The 18,861-nt window shown below is 37.9% G+C and overlaps 2 protein-coding genes across 3 annotated transcripts in view; both read left to right on the top strand.

The window, feature by feature from the left end:
- On the top strand, positions 1-9,255 carry LOC107086594 (ubiquitin domain-containing protein 1-like). Of its 2 annotated transcripts, XM_015377646.1 has the most exons (5): positions 1-177; positions 576-662; positions 6,573-6,800; positions 7,112-7,297; positions 8,657-9,255. In XM_015377646.1, the coding sequence occupies exons 1-5, from the start codon at positions 126-128 to the stop codon at positions 8,854-8,856; spliced, it is 753 nt and encodes a 250-aa protein (XP_015233132.1). In that variant the 5' UTR covers positions 1-125; the 3' UTR covers positions 8,857-9,255. The 2 variants fall into 2 exon arrangements, with proteins under 2 accessions (XP_015233132.1, XP_015233133.1); XM_015377647.1 differs by lacking the exons at positions 1-177; positions 576-662 and adding an exon at positions 2,682-3,122.
- A 1,361-nt stretch (positions 9,256-10,616) lies between these two features.
- Positions 10,617-18,861, top strand: part of rrp12 (ribosomal RNA processing 12 homolog) — a 15,237-nt gene continuing 6,992 nt past the window's right edge. The window contains exons 1-20 of the mRNA XM_015377659.1: positions 10,617-10,823; positions 12,247-12,476; positions 12,620-12,703; positions 12,789-12,865; positions 12,963-13,068; positions 13,174-13,290; positions 13,379-13,517; positions 14,142-14,269; positions 14,347-14,445; positions 14,514-14,605; positions 14,683-14,794; positions 14,870-14,970; positions 15,056-15,170; positions 15,243-15,385; positions 15,464-15,585; positions 16,283-16,347; positions 17,426-17,588; positions 17,683-17,837; positions 17,923-17,990; positions 18,067-18,160. Coding sequence (XP_015233145.1) covers positions 10,685-10,823; positions 12,247-12,476; positions 12,620-12,703; positions 12,789-12,865; positions 12,963-13,068; positions 13,174-13,290; positions 13,379-13,517; positions 14,142-14,269; positions 14,347-14,445; positions 14,514-14,605; positions 14,683-14,794; positions 14,870-14,970; positions 15,056-15,170; positions 15,243-15,385; positions 15,464-15,585; positions 16,283-16,347; positions 17,426-17,588; positions 17,683-17,837; positions 17,923-17,990; positions 18,067-18,160 — 2,349 coding nt within the window. The 5' untranslated portion in view covers positions 10,617-10,684. The remainder of the gene's footprint in view (positions 10,824-12,246; positions 12,477-12,619; positions 12,704-12,788; positions 12,866-12,962; positions 13,069-13,173; positions 13,291-13,378; positions 13,518-14,141; positions 14,270-14,346; positions 14,446-14,513; positions 14,606-14,682; positions 14,795-14,869; positions 14,971-15,055; positions 15,171-15,242; positions 15,386-15,463; positions 15,586-16,282; positions 16,348-17,425; positions 17,589-17,682; positions 17,838-17,922; positions 17,991-18,066; positions 18,161-18,861) is intronic.

Below are 18,861 nucleotides of genomic sequence, written 5' to 3'. Positions count from 1 at the left end.
GTTGTTGGTTCAGAGTGAGTCCTTCCAGCTCCGGAGCGGCACAGACGCGCTCCCTCCTGTCTCTGCAGGCGCACAGCTTCAGCTGACCCATCCAGAGATAAACTACTGTTTGCCAACAAGTTCTGATGTGGCAAGCAAACTGCAGACGGATGCATAATTTAGCAGACTGGATTTCAGGTTGGTGATTTGTTTCTGTCCTTCTTTTCTGTAACAGATTATATAGTTTCCAACTGTTATAGCCTAACTGTGGTTCAAAATGTATTAAAAACGGATCTCTTTATTTGTGCAGCTTACCAGCAACAAAACCAGCTTAAAATAAAATAAATTCCCGCTTTTTAAAATGTTAATTAAATACTAGAAGCGTGGATGCATGGCGCTGTTCAGGCGCGCGTGCCCATCAGCTGGCGCTGCACGTGACATAAACATAGCAGCCTGTCTGACCTCACGGGAACAGGCAGTGCTGAGCTGTCATTTTTATCCTTTCTTTCATGTAGTCTCCTCTCTTGCAAGCTTATTGTGAAATTTTTCAAATATGATCTAAATATTTACATTTGCCTCCCTGCTGTGGGACACAGTGACAGTGATGGGAGGCTGTGTGGGGAGGAGCAGGACGGATGGACAAGGGAGTGCCCATGGCTCCACAAGGAGCAAAAAGCGAGGAGGTAAGGAGCTGGAACACATTCAAAGACTTTATCTACTGTGATCTCAAACCCAAGGTAATGGATTTGCTAATGCATATTTAATTTTGCATGATGATGCTGTAACTAAGATATAAGATGCCTGCATTATGATGATGTAGGGATGGACAGATTTAGAGAGCAGCTTCATATTCCTGGACCAGTTTCTTTTCAGCAATAGCACTTTGGAATAATTACTATAAAAACAAGATCTATGGCTAGAACAGGGTGTAGTTGTGGGCTATTGTTTACCTGTGCCTTAATTTGATCTCAAATCTAATCTGTAGTAAGGCCTGAAGGGAGAAGTTTTGACTAAACTATATGTAGATAAAACAACATAACATCAATTAGAATACAAATGAAGTGAAAATGTATATTTTTCTTTTTCTTAAACTATTAGGACAGTTCACCTCTGTTGAAGGGGGGTTTCCAAAAAGCATTAGTTTTGTAAAAAAGGTTAATTTTGGAAGAAAGAAATTGTCTTGTTTAAAATATTTACAAATTTGTTAAAGTTTTCTGTGATGTAAATCTGATAACTACGTACATTGTTACCAAAATAAATTTGTCAGCATGGTTTAAAAGGGAAAAAAAGGGGGGCTCCAAAGATCTGCCCATGTCGTGCATCAAAAAGGTTAAGCCAGGCTAGCTGCCACTTCTTCTTGTCCTGACCACACATTGAAAAAATCCCTGTACCTTAGGTGTCTCTTGGCACCAAATACTTTGATGGTGTTTTTCTAAATTTGTCCGGGTTTTTCTTTTCACATGGCATCAGATAGATTCTAAGGTTTTGCTGTTAGGGATCATTGTTCGAGTTTTCCAGTTAGAAAAATGAACCAAGCTCTCTTATTAACCCTAAAAAAAAACATACAGCATGGCCGTCATATGCTTAAAACGTACAGAAATAAATAAATAAAACAGCTATTTAAGCATAACATTGTTATATTTTTTTCATGTCTTCCTGCAAGGGCAAAGTTATGATGGGGCATGTTATTCCTACGTCCAGGTCTCAACTCCAGAAATTAATGAAACATAGGGTCATATTTTGAGTATTTTCTCCTCTCCACTTCTGCTTGAACAACACCTTTCAAGACCAACTTATGTTTTCTTGCTGTTTGGGTTCATTAAAGTTGATCTGTGTGCATTCATTTATATCTTCAATTTCAGATAGGCGAACTTTATGCAACTTTAATCTTGTGCAACTCTACAAAATAACATTTCCGCAAGTCACAAAAACCTCTTCTTTTTGGCACTAAAACCTTATCATGCTTCTTTAAATTCATGCAGCTATTTCTATTTACATTGCAGTGTCCATATAAACTGTAAAGCTCCCTGCATAATTATAATAAAGCAATTTATATGCATGAAACAAGTGGAGCAATATGGCAATTGCCATACTGCTCCACTTGTGAAAGTAAAATCTGTTGGGCTCTTTTTGGCATCAAGACAATTATTCTTATTGCCACATTGCCAGACAGGAAAATGTAAAAAAAAAAAAATAAATAAATGAATAAATTCATGCAGCTCCTGTAAACAGCTGACTGATAAGTTGTTGTTTTTTTTTTTTTACCTCACTGCTATCTGGAAATCTTTTCCCATCTGCAGTTGTCTCTTGAACCTCCCAATCCTTATATTTCAGTCCTGTGTCTGATCTGCAGGAATGACCTCACAGATTAATTCAACACTCTTTAATCCAGTATTTTTCTAAATATCTGCCCATATGCTTGGGAGGATAGTTTTACACTACACATTTAGCTGCAGTGAAAACAGAAGGTTTTCCTACTTGATGCAGGATTTGTATTTTAAAATTATACACTTTAATTTTGGTCAAATGCAGATACATAAACTGTGTGATGAACAGTCTATTTTTCTGTGAATGAAGCCATTTGGGGACATTCTCAGTTGCAGCAGCTTTTCCTTCCAGCAGACTATAGTAGTCTGACCTGAGTTTATAGCCTGTTAATAGCTTTAGTACGTTGGCTTTGGGTATTTCTATCCTGTCTTTAAATAGAGCTGATAGGATTAGGTCTCTTGTGCAAGGCTCTACCTTCTTGCAAGGACACTCAGCTCACTCCCTGAATACAACGAACTTGTTTCTATGAATTGCTCACCTGGTATTTACGGGGTCGTGTGTTTTAATTAGAAGGGTTAAAACAGGAGTAGGTGGTGGCATTTTGAAGCAACTGGGGAAGTGGAACCACCTGGAAATCAGCTCCAAATCTCAACTGAGTCTTTGATCAGAGAGATCAGTGATATTCACCAAAAACGCAGCGGACTTTTAATCTTCCTTGAGGTCGACCTCTGTGACTCATTTTCTCCGACTTTTGGATGAACAGAAGTTTGATTCACAGCAACACTCAGATAGAAAAGCAGTGATGGGAGTGCCTAACTCCAGAGAATGTAACTACTATCATGCTCCAGATGCACCCTTAAAGATTTTCCTCAGAAGTAAGTATTGATTTCATTTGCGATCATATTTTTATTAGTTAGTTAACCCATCTAACGAGTATATTTATGACTGCATTTTATGCTGGTTGTGATACAATTAAAATGCACATCCTGGCCGATCCTTTTCTATTGGATCACACCTTATGTGTCTCTGTTTTAACCAATTATGATCATAAAAATAATTTGGAGACTCAAGTTTTTTATGGATTACTAATTTAAAAGGTCACACTGATGGCTGCAAAACTTTATTTATACAAGTTTATTCAGCTTTTATGTTTTATCAGGTTCTATAAAATATGATCGCTTCCAAAAAAAAAAGGAACAGCAGAAAGATCCGATCTTTTTCGATTTTTTGTTTTGTTAATATCTTTTCTGGGATTGAAGATATAGGCATGCAGTTAAGGACACAAAGTTAAAGTTGATCTAAGGACCTGGAGCTCTATTGGATGTAGTCCAGAAATGAGTGAGGTGACATTTTTCTGCAGCCACTTTTTATCACCTATTCTATTTATTCATTTAAAAAAAAAAAAATCAAAGAAAAAAAAATAGAAAACATTTATCAGTGATACTGTAACTGGACACTCCAATGAGAATAATTGGATTTTTTTTCACTTCATTGTTTATTTCTCTTTATCACAATGTTCCCACTGTTCTTTAATGTGTGCTTTAATATCTCAACGGGTAAAACATTTGAGCATGAAAAGGTTGTGTAGGTCCATTCACCAGAATAATGACGTTACTGGGATGCACAATTTGCTGTTTTGCACTTATTATATAATATCCTACCACATATGGCATCCAGACAGTCTGTTTGTGATTTTACGAATGTATATATAATGATTACAGGATAAAATTAGAAAGACTATTGGTACTATTTTGATTATTTAGCTAAGAGAACATTTCGTCTTCCGTACTAGAAAACTGCTTCTCTAAGGCAATTAGAGTTTTAACTATCACCATGTGATTATTGCTCTGTTAAATTATTTGGATTACAATTTTATACTTGCTGTTTATATAAAGAGAAGTGAGTCAGAAAATAAGTAGGGATGTCCCGATCCATTATTGATATAATAAATTGGTCCAATATATATTAAAGTGCATCTAAAAGCACAGATGCTAATAGAAATAATCCACTTCTAATGTTTATGTAACTCATTGGTTGGTAATGATTGTGTCAGTTGTTCTCATACCTAATGTTGGTAACTTATATTCTCTATTAGATTAATATCACTGGATTTTTTTATCATTCCAAATTACAAAACAAGTATTAAAAGTAAGTATGATGCGTGCCAATATCACATCGGTCAATATTCAAAATTGCAAAATGTTTGGTGTATTGGGACATCCCTAAAAAGTAGACATAAGTTTAATGAAACTTCATCTAAATGACACTGGTAGTTCTTTATGACCAATATATTTTAAAACAGGGAGTTTTATCTTTTGAATATGCTTTAAAAATTAACCCTGGAAACATTCCTGCTGAAGCAGATGTCACCCTTGCTGCCTGCACTGATGTGTATCATTATTTTCCTGATGATATAGATAATAAATGAACAGTGCATACATTGCATTTTGTATAAAAGGCAATAGGCTGGTAATTTCAGGCTGGGCTATGATGTGTAGGTGTGTAAAAAAATTATTTTTTTCTCTTCAAAGTTATACATAAAGACAAGTAAAAGTTTGTTTTGGGTGCTAATATAGTAAATGAAATAAATGAAAAATGTAATAACTTTGCCAAAGGTTTATTTTTCATTACCTTTATTGTTTTCCTTAAAATATTTATATTTATTTAATTTTATTCTTTACAATTAAAAAGCTGCAGACATTTTCCAGTTATCGTTATTATGCAGGATTTGCTGCTTTGCTCTACAATGTTACTGCAAACATTGGTGTCCATATTGTTACATTTGGAGTTTATGGTGTTACATAAAGAAGTGTTACGTAAGGTTTCAAACTTCGCTTTAAAAAAAAAAAAGATATTAAAATTGACTCAGCTTTTAGAAAAAATAAAGTCCACATATTATTTTTTAAGCACATAGCGGGTTTCTTTTTCTACGCACTTGCTGCTGGAAATGGTGGGAATGGGATTTTTTTTTTTTTTTTGCTGTTTCCCATTGGTCAACGAATGCTCAGCTCTCAATCCAATGTCCAATTGGACAGTGGCAGATAAATCCTGTTATGTGGAACCTGATTACAGCCTGTAATCCATTGGTGTGTGTCTGTGTGTATCCATTCACATGTACTGTACTGTACAGTCTCTGTCACTGGCCTCTGCAATAATCCACTGTGCTATAAATAACTAGTTTGATTTCCCACCAACAGTGAATCTAACAGAGTTTATGGCTAATTCTATATCAAACTTATTTTGTTATATCTGGGTGTTAGGCTCATGCAAAACTTTACCATTGCATTTTTTTCAGGATAGTTGACCTCCAAAAACCTGAAAACTGGATATTATCTAGCATACAGAGGTTAAAATAACCACTGACTCATTTTAGCTTCACCAAATATACATAATATGTATTTTTCTTATACCATGTTGCTCTAATATAATGTTTTTGGGAGCTAAATTACATCTTTGCAACTCTCCTAATCAGAAACAAGAGTTTGCTTATGGCAGTGCAGGAAAACAATAACATTACCTAATGCTCAGTGATGCCAGAGGTAATGGAAAAGAGCTTAACTGTTTTTGGATCAGTCATGACGCGGGTCACCGTTGTAGCTGTCTCTATACTAAGAAATTGTTCTTGGAGGTTTCTTTCTAACTGCACGGCTTTATTGCCTTTTAGATTTCTTTTTAACTATACAGTGTTGTGTTGAAGTATTTGTTCCCATTGATCATTTAGTCTCCTTAGTATTACATATTTAATTATGTTTCACCTGGATCCCATGTTACAGAGCAGCACAAACAAGTGCCCAGCTGTAAGGTAGTGAAAATGTGGTCATCACTTATTAATCATATGATTTGCAGCATGGGTTTGACTCAACACAAAAGGGCTTTATTAGGTGGCTTCTGAAAGCAAACGTTTGCTTTAGATTTTATTTGTAGACTTGAAGTGAAGTGGCCTCAATACGTCACACTTTTCTATACTTTGACTCATGCACTACTTTTTGTTGGTCTGTCACATAAAATCACAATAAAATGCATTGTATATAACAGCACCTTTACCAAAACCTAGTCTGCAAGTGAGCTAAGAAAAGTAGGAGTATACTTTGAAATTGCTCTTAATGCACTTACCTAATTTAATTTTACCTATACTTGGCGTATACCAAAACTCGAAGTATACTGTAAACGTTTAGAATTTTGTAGTACTTTTTCGCATTTTGATTTATCTGTGGTTTCCAGCAGGATCCAGTCATGTTTGTTTTTTGACAGGTCAGTCTTTTATTTAGTCCTCCAAGCTTTGGATCAGAATTAATTCAACCTTCTTTTTACTATATTTTCTACAGCTCGCAATGAGCCTCTCAAGAAAGAGCGTCCTAAGTGGAAGAGCGAGTACCCGATGACAGAGGGCCAACTGAGGAGCAAGAGAGACGAGTTTTGGGATACAGCTCCGGCGTTTGATGGACGGAAAGAGATCTGGGATGCACTTAGAGCTGCAGCTCTGGCTCTGGAGTGCAATGACCTGGAGCTGGCTCAGGCTATAGTGGATGGAGCCTGCATCACTCTGCCACATGGTATGAAACATTCATACAGACAATTTTCTATATGAAAACATTGCTCATGGTAAGCTCTAGATATACTGAAGCTCCCTGGTTGAGTCGTATTTATTCTCTCAGTGCCAGAGAATCCCATGCCTGATGAGAAAGAGATTAATGTTGTAGTAATTATGTAATAGTAGCATTGCTGCCTGAACACTAAAACCAGACTGATTCCTGCAGAGCTTCAGGATAAAACATGGTGTGCTGCCTCAGAGGAGACGTCCATCTCTAATCTTTACAATCTGTTTCATAGTTTTGTATTTATTGGGGTGTTTTCTTCTTTCCAGGATCTCTCACAGAGAGTTATGATGAACTTGGAAACCGCTACCAGCTCCCTGCATACACTTTAGCACCGCCCATCAACCTCATCAATGAAACATCCAGCGAGAGCAAACAGTCTGAAGGCACACAGAAACAGGCTCAGCCTCCAGTGTGCAGAGAGGAGTTCCAGCTGCGGGTGCGGCTATCCACAGGTAATGCCACAAGATGTTTATAACTGGAGAGATTGACAGTCAAAACCAGTTATTTGGATATGGATTCCTAAAAGTGAGAAGTGCACATTCATTGTCTTTAAACAGAAAAGCCCAAATGATGTCATGGCTTAGGGACTTTCTGATAAGTTAACCCCCATTGTTTGATTGAAATTAGGGAAAACCTGGGACAACACCTCAAATACAATTCTCTTATCACTGGAAAATCCAAATAATTCTGCCAAGATATAAGATAAAAGGTAAAATGCCCAAATATCTGACGCAGCCACTTTATTGCGATTATGCAAATAGCAAGAAAGTCCAGGCAGCATGTTGTTAGGTATATGACAGGTCACATGTCCCACGAAAACATTTTTTTTGTCCAATAAACAAAAGTTAGAAACCTCCTGGTAGCACTGGGTGAAGCCTTTAACCAACAGGGACTGAAAAGCCACTCAGTGGTGAAGAAGTCGTCACTCCTAAATAACTAAGTAAACTAAACTACACAAAGAATTAGCTTTTAAAAACATTTCTAAAATCTAAAATAGGCTATAATGGAAGCTTTTTTTTCTTGCTAGAGTGAGTGGTGCTCTTCACAAAATAGATACCGTTGTGATGAAATAACATTATGTGGAAAAACTGAAACATCTTAAAACATCAACCAGTGTGTTAAAGCTTAGGAACAACTCTTTTAGATGGACAATGATCCTACTTATACCATCAGTGAGACACAAAGTAACTTAAAAACAACAAAGTGAAGTCTTTTGAGTGGCATCATAAAGCACTGAGGATAGATGGTCTGTGTCAGAACTTTAAATGCGTGTGAGCAAGGAGGCCAATTAAGCTGACAGACACAACATAAAATACTTCCAGAAGCTTGTAGAAGGTTATTCAACATATCTAACCCAATTTGCAAAATGTAATAGAATCATTTCTACTGAATACCAATGAAACAAAAGTAAACTTCTGAAATTGAAGTAACTTGTTATTATTCTTGCATTTAGCAATTCGAAATTATATGCTTGTATACTAATTTAAATATAAATGAGAGGAAAAATAGAGGTATTTAAAATGATAGACTTTATTGATCTCACACTGGAGTAAAGTATTTCTGATACTGAGAAATGTACTTGTACATATATATATATATATATATATATATATATATATATATATATATATATATATATATATGTGTATGTATATATATATATTTAGTTCTTGCAGTGAGTATTAAATATAAACAGGTTATTGCACATGGTATTAAATAGTGATTGCACATCACAAGTTATTGCAGTTATAGTGCCGCATAAAGCGGACATCAGGTCTCATCTGAGAACTAATAAAAAGTTTCTCCCTCAGGGAAGGATTTGCGTCTGACGGCCAGCCTGGCAGACTCCATAGCTGTGCTGAAGAAACAGCTGGAGAAGCAGGAGGACATCGAGGTGATCCGCCAGCGGTGGTTCTTCTCCGGGAAACTTCTGACAGACAAGACTCGTCTTCAAGATGCCAAGATCCAAAAAGACTACGTTGTCCAAGTGATTGTTAATGTTAATCCTTAAGTCATCCCTAACTGAGGGGTAATGAAAGATAAAGGATGTGCCAGAGAAGTCTGCAGGAACAGGAGCAGGTTTCCAGCAGGAGAATTTTATGTACATTTTATATATTAAATTATTGCTTTTATATTGCTCCTTTTTCTATTTTTCCTTTTTTTTTTCTCCAAATAAAGAGATATTATTGAAAAGCACTGAAACACTTTAGGTGATGTTAGAGCCCTAAGATGCATATCCCTGTATATGTCTGTTTCTGAAGACCTCGACTTGCAGCTCTATTGTTTACATGAGTTCCTCTCCTTGTCTTGTTTGTTTGTACTTACGCTTGTTATTGAATTAAAAAAAAACAACATTACAGTTAAGAAGAACATACAAGGAAAATCTACTGTTTCTTTTTGGACAAACAGATGTGCAATTCTAACAATAAAAAATTAGATAGTCTTGTTTGGTCATTTAATATCGCTAAACACTACAAAGACACTGAGAATGATAAAGGAGCCTTTTATTAAGTAGGTAGGTAAATAAATAATTTTTGGTTCATCATTTCAAACAACTGTACAAACAAGCAGTAGTTTTCTGTCGGAAAAACTAAATATACTAAAAATAAATGTTATACATTTAAACTCATCTCATGGTTTTGTAAATTTACTTTAGTTTATTGACATAATTAAATGTAAATGTTTTTGATGATCAGATTATGGCAGAACACAGCTGAGCAATGGTGATGATGAAAATATAGGCAGATTTATGATGATGGAAATGAGAGATGTGCTGAAGATGTTACAACCTGTCAAAAGTCTCACTGACAGGTGTAAAGAGAACTAAAGCAACCTTTACAGACTGCAGTCTGTTTGTAGTAAACGTCTGAACATGCATCTTAATTAGCGGATGTTTTTAAAATTGTGTCAAGGCTATTTATCTAAATACCTCAAACTACTTGAAGATATAATTTTGTATGGAGCTCCAGCTCTTAAATCAACGCCTGATTGAGTTGAAACCTGGTTTCAGACCAGCATAGTTATTATGGAGCCACTAGACCTCACATTGGTTAAACACATTAAAGACATTCAAGCTTTTAAGTTCATACTGGCTAGAAAGAGGACAAACTTTATTCAACAGAATATTGATATCAGATTTTTATTACCTTTGAACATACTGAAAATTGTAATACCAATGATTATAATGGCTATTTTGTCTTGACTCCTGACAGCTGATTACAAGATCACAGCTTTACTAATAGAGAACTAATATTAGTGTATCCAGATGGGGTGACTATTTCAGTTTTCCCTCTTTGTTTTGGTAGCCCTTTGTAAATACTCTGTAGTTTTATGATGAGGCTTGGTCTGCTAACACAATTACTCATTGTAATTGCATTTAAAGAACAAACATTGTAATTGCATCAAAATGCAGGGAGTTATCACCATTTTGTTAAGTTTTTATAACATTCCTCTTTTTAGTTAGTATATACCATCTATAATAGCTGCCACTGATTTAACAGTTGATGGATTCTTTTGTTTTTTGTTTTTTATCGTTTCTTATAGCACAAGTGGACAGTCAGTGTTTGTTATTTCTCAGTTTTTTGCTTGCAAAATGTACAAAAGTGGAATTTATTTGTCTGTAATGTGTCGACATAAACCTCAACAGTGACGTAAAATCGTAAAAGCGTGAGACCAGTTTTCATGTTTGTGGTGAATAGTGCCATCTACTGGCCGATCATAATAAGGTCCAGTCAGAGCCTTGAACGGTGCTGTAACGTCATCAGATGAGCGACAGAGTCCTCTGGAGGTCCTCGGTCAGCCGCTGGGGGGAGGAAAGTGATTATTCTCAACCCTGAAAAATGGTGAAATCAGGGAAACTTCGCTCGGGGACCGGGTCCAAGCTGAAGCGGTGGAAGAAAGGACACAGCAGCGACTCCAACCCGCAGACCAGCCGCTTTCGTCAGGCGGCAAAAAGCCGCTTTTTCAGCAGACCCAGTGGTAAGAGATGCACACGTGGGTCCCTGAGAGCTAACATCAGCTAACTTAGATAACTTTATCTGCTGGCATGTTTAACAAACACTCAACTTCACACATTTAGGACAGTTTCTTCTAGACCTTTCTGTTCAGTTCGTCTCTTACTTCGCAACACATAGGTCATTTGTTTGACAACATCAACTTTTTTTTTTTATGAATGATTGCTCCAACTGATTGTTTTTACAAAGAGGTAACTGACTGTACATTCTCTACAGGTCTTATCTATCTATCTATCTATAGATCTATAGATCTGTAGATATATATATATATATATATATATATCTTCAACAACGTTGGAAAGACCGTAAAGCATACTCAAACACAGATATACTGTGTATATATATGTGTATGCTGTATATATGTGTATATATATATATATATATATATATATATATATATATATATATATATAGTAGGGTTGTCAAAAGTATCGATACTGAAAAGTTGTATCCGGATACAATACTGGTTTTTAAAAGTATCGATACAGTGCCACCAGCAGTGGCACCGAAAAAGTCATTCATCTTATGCGCAGATTAGAGGAAAATGCACTTTCTGAACACTGTGTGATTGAATAATTCTGTGCACTTTTCGGTTTCAGACTTTTTTCCGTAACAGGTGCAGCTGCTAAGAATTATTTTTGTTTTTTAACCGGTTTGGCTAGTGTCATTGTTATGTGTGCAAAGCATAGCCAAGGAAGGAACACTTTTAACACAATTTTAATTTTATAGGTTTTTTATAAAGCTTGCTTAATATTGTGCACAGCATACAACCTCAAAATATTGTTTATCGTATTTATTTATCTATTTATTGTATTTTGTTTATTAATGAAAAAAATTCAGTTGAATTTTGGAGTCTTTGTTTTTATCCTTGTGGTATCGAAAATGACATCGAGTACCGAATATTTTACTTAGTATCGGTATTGAGTTGAAAAGTTTAGTATCGTGACAACCCTAATATATATAACAGGTCCTCTAAGGTATAGTGGAGTAGTGAAGGCTGTTCTTTTTCTGGGTGGATCATCAAAATAAGTGGTCGTCCTAACTGTCAATCATTCTGGGGATATTTTTACATAAGGCCGTCTTACGTGCTTGTCCCCATTTTCATTTACCGGTGCTGAGTCTGATATTGTGGAAAAATTGCAAATCTTCTTTTGGAAAGTAAGCTTCTATGAGCGATGAAAACAGCCACTTTTAAACAGAGCGTGCATGAGGAGAAATGGACTTGTGCGCGCTCTCGCACATGTTTAATAGGCGTTCCCCCTCGGGAGCGAGTACAGGGTTGTGTATTTGCCTTTTTTTTTTTTAAGTGGAACTAATTCCATAAATAGATGATTAGCTTCAGTTTTGGAGTTAAGGTGAAAAAATTGTCTTTTGGTTTCTTTCCACAGCAAAGAGTGATCTGACTGTTGATGCTCTCAAACTTCACAATGAGCTGCAGGCCGGTCCTCTGGAGCTCAGTACTGGGGCCCGCAAGGATACTCAAATGGAGGAGGAGCCAGATGAGGGGCTGTCAGAGAGGACGTCCGGCACCTTTCTGAGCGGCCTGTCCGATTGCTCCAACCTTACTTTCAGAAAGGTGCAGCGCTTCTGGGAGTCCAACTCGGCTGCACACAAAGAGGTAAGGACCATGAGTTAGGTTGTGTTGTTCAGCCTTCTAAGAAAACCCATGCCTACTGCAATTTATTAGCCTCTGCAAACACAATATTTTGTTGCAGCTAAATATCTGCTTCTGCAGTAACTGTGACCTTTGCTGCTTTCCAGATTTGTGCAGTCCTGGCAGCTGTTACTGAAGTGATCCGAAGTCAAGGTGGAAAGGAAACTGAGACGGAGTATTTTGCTGCTTTGGTAAGGTGGATGGTCATAGTTTGTTTGCAATACTGTTTTAAAGTTAGTTATCTGCTTCTTTTCTAATGACTAATATTTTTGGTAGATGACCACCTTGGAAGTTGTGGAAACAGAAGAGTCTCAGGCTGCAGTGGCCTATCTCCTAAACCTGGTCATGAAACGGTAGAAACCACAAAGTTCTTTGTTTTGTTTGTTTCCATGACTATGATGTGTGTCCTAACTGATTGGTATTGACTTCTCTGTGTCTCTCACTCACCAGTGTTCCTGCACCAGTGCTTCAGTCTAAATTCTCGGACACCACCAAGGCTCTCATGGATGTCATGTCTAAACAGGCCTCATCCGACACGTCTTCAGCGCTCAGATGGGTTAGAAGAGTTTCAGTTTTTTTTTATTTTTTTATTATTCTTTTGATCTTTTCCATTCAGATTATTTTGAAACGTATATCTGTTTTTTTTATTTTTTATCTCCAGATCTTGTCATGTTTAGCCACTTTGTTGAGAAAGCAGGATGTTTCTGTGTGGAGTTACCCGTCTACTTTGCAGGCGTATCACGGTCTGCTTAGCTTCACGGTGCACAGCAAGCCAAAGGTCAGTCCCACTATTCTAGGTGTTTGTTGCAAGTTCCACACATTTCTAAAAAGCAAATATGTACGTTTTATTTATTTTATCCCCCCAGGTCCGTAAAGCAGCTCAGCAAGGCATTTGCTCCATCCTTCGAGGCAGTGACTTCCTTTTTACTGATAACGCTCCGAGCCATCACCCCGCTGCAGCTACTACAGCCAAATTCTGCATAAAAGAAATCGAGCGGGCAGGAGGTGAAGCATCATGGCTGCTAATTCACTTAATAAATAGAGAAGAAAGTTAGCTTCTCAGAATGAAAACATACTAAACCGTGATGCCAGCTTGGACATCATGCTGAATGGAAGTATAGTTCAGTACAACAGTACAGTTCAAAGCTAGTTAAAATCAATAAATAAACAAATATTTTAATCACTTATGCGTTGAATTTAAAAAAGGCGGTAAGATGGAGAGATGGGTCTATTGGAAACATCAAATACTTCTTTTGAAGTTTTTTCACTTCATTTACCCCAAACATTATTGGATTAAATAGATTTTATTTGGGTGGGTGGTTGATTTTCTCTAGCAGTGGCAGGAGATGTAAGAGAGTTTGAGTCAAGATGGATGGAGAGAAATACAGAATAATTCAGACTGGAAAAGCAGGGAAAAAAAAAACCTTCAGCCTGTTTAAAACATAAAATGGCGTATACAGTTATGAAATAATCTAGCAAATAAAATATTTTTAGAATTTATTGAAATGTACAATGCGACAAAATCAGAACCATTGGCCGTAATGAAAGAGGTTTCTAGATGCCTGCAGAAAGTTTGTTCCAGATGTGTCTGATGATCCATAAATGGTGTCGTTTGTTTCTCCATGGCAGGCAGCAAAGAGGACACAACCACCCTCCATGTGCTCTGCCTCCTGAAGGAGCTGATGGGAGTGTTTCCTCTGGGAGCCGTTAAGTCGTGTTGTGAAACTCTGCTGCGTGTCATGACTCTCAGCCACGTGGTGAGCGCTCAGCTTCTATCATGCGTTTCTGAGTGTTTAAAGCAATTCTTTAAAATGTGTGTGTATATATGCTGTAGATGGTGACGGCCAGCGCCATGCAGGCCTTTCATCGACTCTTCAGTGGGAAGCCGAGCGCTTCATCCCTCTCTGCAGAACTCAATGCACAGATCATCACGGTAAGACAAAATCTATCAATATTCCTCCGTATCTCTGCTTAAGACTCATCCTAAGTCGTCTTCCTCAGGCTCTTTATGACTACCTTCCCAGTGAGAATGACCTACAGCCTCTGCTAGCCTGGCTCACTGTCATGGAGAAAGCACATGTTCACCTAGCAAGGTCTGTAGATTCACAATGTGTTGGATTAGAGAACTAATTGGTGGGTGGCTGATCTGTATTGTGTTGGTCTGGTCCAGTTTGCAGAGTTCTCTGAGTTTAGGTCACCTCCCTCGGCTGTTCTCTGCTGCCATGTCCTGCCTGCTGTCCCCCCACACACAGGTGGTTTCTGCAGCCACCAACACACTAAAGGTAAGACGGCCAGAAGCAGACTGCAGTGATGTTTCTATCGGGTGCTGATTGGTTATTTATGTCTTTGTGTCTCAGACTTTGTTGACTGAATGCGTTGCTCCTCACATGGGGGACATGGGGATGATCACTGCTACAGCCTCTGCAGGGAACCCATCATATGTCTGTAAAATGTTTCGGTAAGATTACTACTAGACATTGTATTTCGGGAGTTTTTTTACTCATAAAGAAACATAATAATTGTTTTTATTTTTATGTTACCAGTATCGTGGAGGAAGGATTATCATATCGCTTCCATGCCTCATGGCCCTTTGTGCTCCAGGTCCTCGGTTGCTTTTACAGAGCTGCAGGGAAACAAGCTCATCCCATCATGACTAAGGTAAAGTTTTCACATATTTAAAAGCCTTATCCAGGCAGATCAGACTGAGACTAACTCTCCTTTTTTGGACAGTCCCTGCAGTCCCTGTCAGACCTGCGCGCCACCCCTCAGTTCCCGTTTAGCGGCGAGCTGGACCTAGCTGTAGGGGGCGCTGTGGAGAGCATGGGGCCTGAGGTGGTGCTGGCTGCTGTGCCGCTCAACATCACCGGCTACAAGTATGATCCCAGAGATGAAGATGCTCTGCTCTCCCTTTGCTCTGATTTTTTACTAACTTGTGTTTGTTTGCTACCTAGTGATGATCTGGAGTTCCCACGCAGCTGGTTGGTTCCAGTGATCCGGGATCACGTGAAGAACACCTGTCTCGGTTTCTTTGCTTCCTACTTTCTCCCTTTGGCCACTACACTTAGGCAAAGAGGTAAATACAGTTCCTCTTCTATAAGCAGGATTTATTCATGCTTTTTGTTTGTGTTTTTATAAAGTTTTAACCTCAATTTACCAATTCTAATTAATTGATATTTTTAATCTCTCTGAAAACAAGCTTTATGTTTAGAACTAAGACACTCAGCTTTCAGGCATACACTTCAAACTACACATAGCATCCTTTATCAGTGATCTGTACAGCCTATTTTCTTTAGAATATAGATAACTTATAAATCTGCTTTGATGGATAAAGGCTGGCAGGCAGACAGAGAGCTGATGTCTATAAGCTTTAGAGGTGCACTGATTGAAGTCCTTTTCCTGCCATGACCGAGGCAAAACACCTCCTTTTAAAAAGCAGTGAAGCAGGTCAGACAACTTTGTCACCCCTTTCTAGTTTTTTCTAAAGTCCTCCCCTCATAGCAGGTAGAAAATGGGCAGCAGTGCCTTATTTTATTTTATAGTTCATAATGTGTGCTGTACAGGTATTCAGCGCTGCTGACCTCATAAATAAAAAGCTAAAATGAGCTAACTTATTTCACAGTAAAGTGGGCCTAGACTGTTGTGTTGTTTAGATCAGTCAAGCAGAATAAAGCCAATTCTCAGTGCATCTCTATTTAAAAGAAGGTTGACGTTTTAAATACAATGTTCTGTTTTTATAAGCAGTAGCTGACTAACCCTGCTTTGTGCCTTAGCTGAAGAATTGGAGCAAGAAGGAAAGAAGCTGGAAGCAAAAGTCTACCAGACGTTACAGCTTCAGGTAAAACACTAACTACTTCCATTATTTATGGCTTTAGCTGATGGCATGACAAGGGCAAATATATTTGTATTGGTTTTGTTTTCTTTCATTATGCAACACATCATCGTCCACTTATCCTTTACGGGCTTATATGGGCAGAGATTTCCAGACTTCTCTCTGGTTAGCAGAGTAGATCCGGTTGTATTGCATGGACAAAGCAGTTCAATCCTCTCTTCAGTCTGCTTTAGTTAAAAAAAGGTGGCTCTTCTCAGTACACTTGACCGAGGGTAATCCATGGCTCTACAGGCAATCTGGTCTACCGGCTCCAAGCTTTGTCTTAGAAGGGAATAAAGGGATAAAGCGGCTTTCAAGCAAAATGCGGCACCAGAAGATTACAGCGCGTCAAGAACCACAAACATTGAGCTCAAAAAATTCTGTTCCAGGCGGACACAACATTTGTTAAAGATATGCTCTCTGTGCCTTGAAGCTGTTTCTGAAAGAAAAGGCACCCGGGACAAGCTCTTTAAGTAACACTTCATTACTTATATGTATTCAATAACCATGAGACACAACAACAGATTCTGATAGATCTTAGTCAGATCAGAGACGTTTCTTAGCAGTTACAGAAAACAGCTGCATACGCCCGGGTTCATTTCTTGGGAAGTGGCCCCCATTGGGAGTCCAATCTGAGGTTGAGTCCAACTATTGTGTTGATCAGTTTGTGATTGTTGGCAAAACGGCATCTAAGGAACCAAGGAGATAAAAGGAGTTTTACAACAGTGCAGTGGAGAGGAACAGCTTGCATTTAACAAAAAAAAAAAAATCCAGCAGATACACACCAGAAGGAAAGAGAGAGAGAAAAAAAATCTATCCTTGGTCCAACATTAATAATAATGTTATAAAAGAAGTAGACGGACTGACTGACGGATGAAGCCCAATGAATGGTTTATGAAAGATGTACAGAATCGTTCTATGATAAAGGAGAACCAAGCTGGTGAAAACCAAAGACATCAGATGCTTCTTCAATGAATTCATCCAGAAAGTAGAATCCTGCTTAACAAAAAAATCAAGTGATGCTGATTTAAGTTCTGAATTTCAGATTTGGACGATGCTTCCTGGCTTCTGCACAGGCCCAGTGGACCTGATAGCATCGTTCAAGGGCATAGCCCGAACGCTTGGCATGGCCATTAACGAACGGCCAGACCTGCGCCTCACAGTGTGCCAAGCTCTGCGTACGCTGATCAATAAGAGTTGCTCCACAGGTAGAAAACCTTCACAGATGTTTCCTTTATTTTTTATCTACCAACTGCTAAATCCTGACTGTAATAAAATCTTTACTGTGTCCGACTGTTATAGCGGAAGAAAAGGCAGAATTGGGACGGTTCTCCAAGAATTTCCTGCCCATCCTTTTCAACGTCTACAGCCAGCCTCCTGCAGAGGGCGACTCGGGTTCCTACAGGATGGCTGTGCTGGACACCATCAAAGTCTATTTAACCATCACTGACATGCAGGTAGATTTTGTTCTCTGTCCTGATGAAGAATGTTTGAAATGATGATGTTAAGGAAATGGACACTGACGTGCTGCACGCTCCTCAGCTGATCTGCACATTCCTGCAAAAGGCGTCTGACAGGCTGACCAGCACGGAAAGCACCGAGTTCACACGGTAGGACGTCTAACCGGGACCCGCTGAGTGACATCATCAGTCTGGCTCTATTGTTCTGATCGTATCTTATTCCCAGGCTTGCAGTGATGGATCTTGTGGTTGCCATGGCTCCCTTCGTAGATGAAAGCACCATGGCCAAAACCTTTGAGCTGACAAGACCCTATTTGGAGGTACCCCCATTGATTAATGGTGTATCTTAAGATAAGAAAATAATAAAAAAGTTATTTTATTTCTCCTATACTCCTATATATGAACTCCTATACGTTCATTACACATCAACTGATGTATTTCAAGCATATGATTTTGTTAGGTTACTTATAAATCATGAAAAGCCACAGAAAATGTAATAATCAATAAAAGATGTTAACCTACGGAGATAAAAAGATGACAAACAATTCAAGGAATAAAAAATTTTCTTAGTACCATATAAAATCTCATCTTTGAACATGCTTTTTGAACAGAATCATAGATCCTAGTTAGATATGGGTGCAAAAGAAGGAAAATAAAATAATCCAAATATAGTACATTTTGACAATATTTAAAGTTTGTATAAGGAGTTATTGTTTTAATGCGCAAATAATCCAAAAATCCAAAACAAAGGCATAAATATGCATTTCTAAGTTGGTTTTATATACGGATACAGCGTTTTAAGCATCACCAGTATATTTTGACCTTACTGCTTAGAGTTTGTCCTCAGTACTTGGTCAGGGACCCTAATACTTGGATTACTGCATAAATGCAGAGTGACATGGCTCTACTAGACCTCAGTGGCTCATTCATTTTTTTCTAGTATAGTTAAAACTACAGTGTGTAATAATTACAGGGATAAACAGTCAGAAATGTAATATATTATACATAACTATGTTATTTA

This window comes from Cyprinodon variegatus, unplaced genomic scaffold (assembly GCF_000732505.1).
Source record: "Cyprinodon variegatus isolate N-32 unplaced genomic scaffold, C_variegatus-1.0 Scaffold157, whole genome shotgun sequence".
NCBI lineage: Eukaryota > Metazoa > Chordata > Actinopteri > Cyprinodontiformes > Cyprinodontidae > Cyprinodon > Cyprinodon variegatus.
Note: the sequence above shows the minus strand (reverse complement) of the source record. Positions and strands in the feature narration are given on the sequence as shown.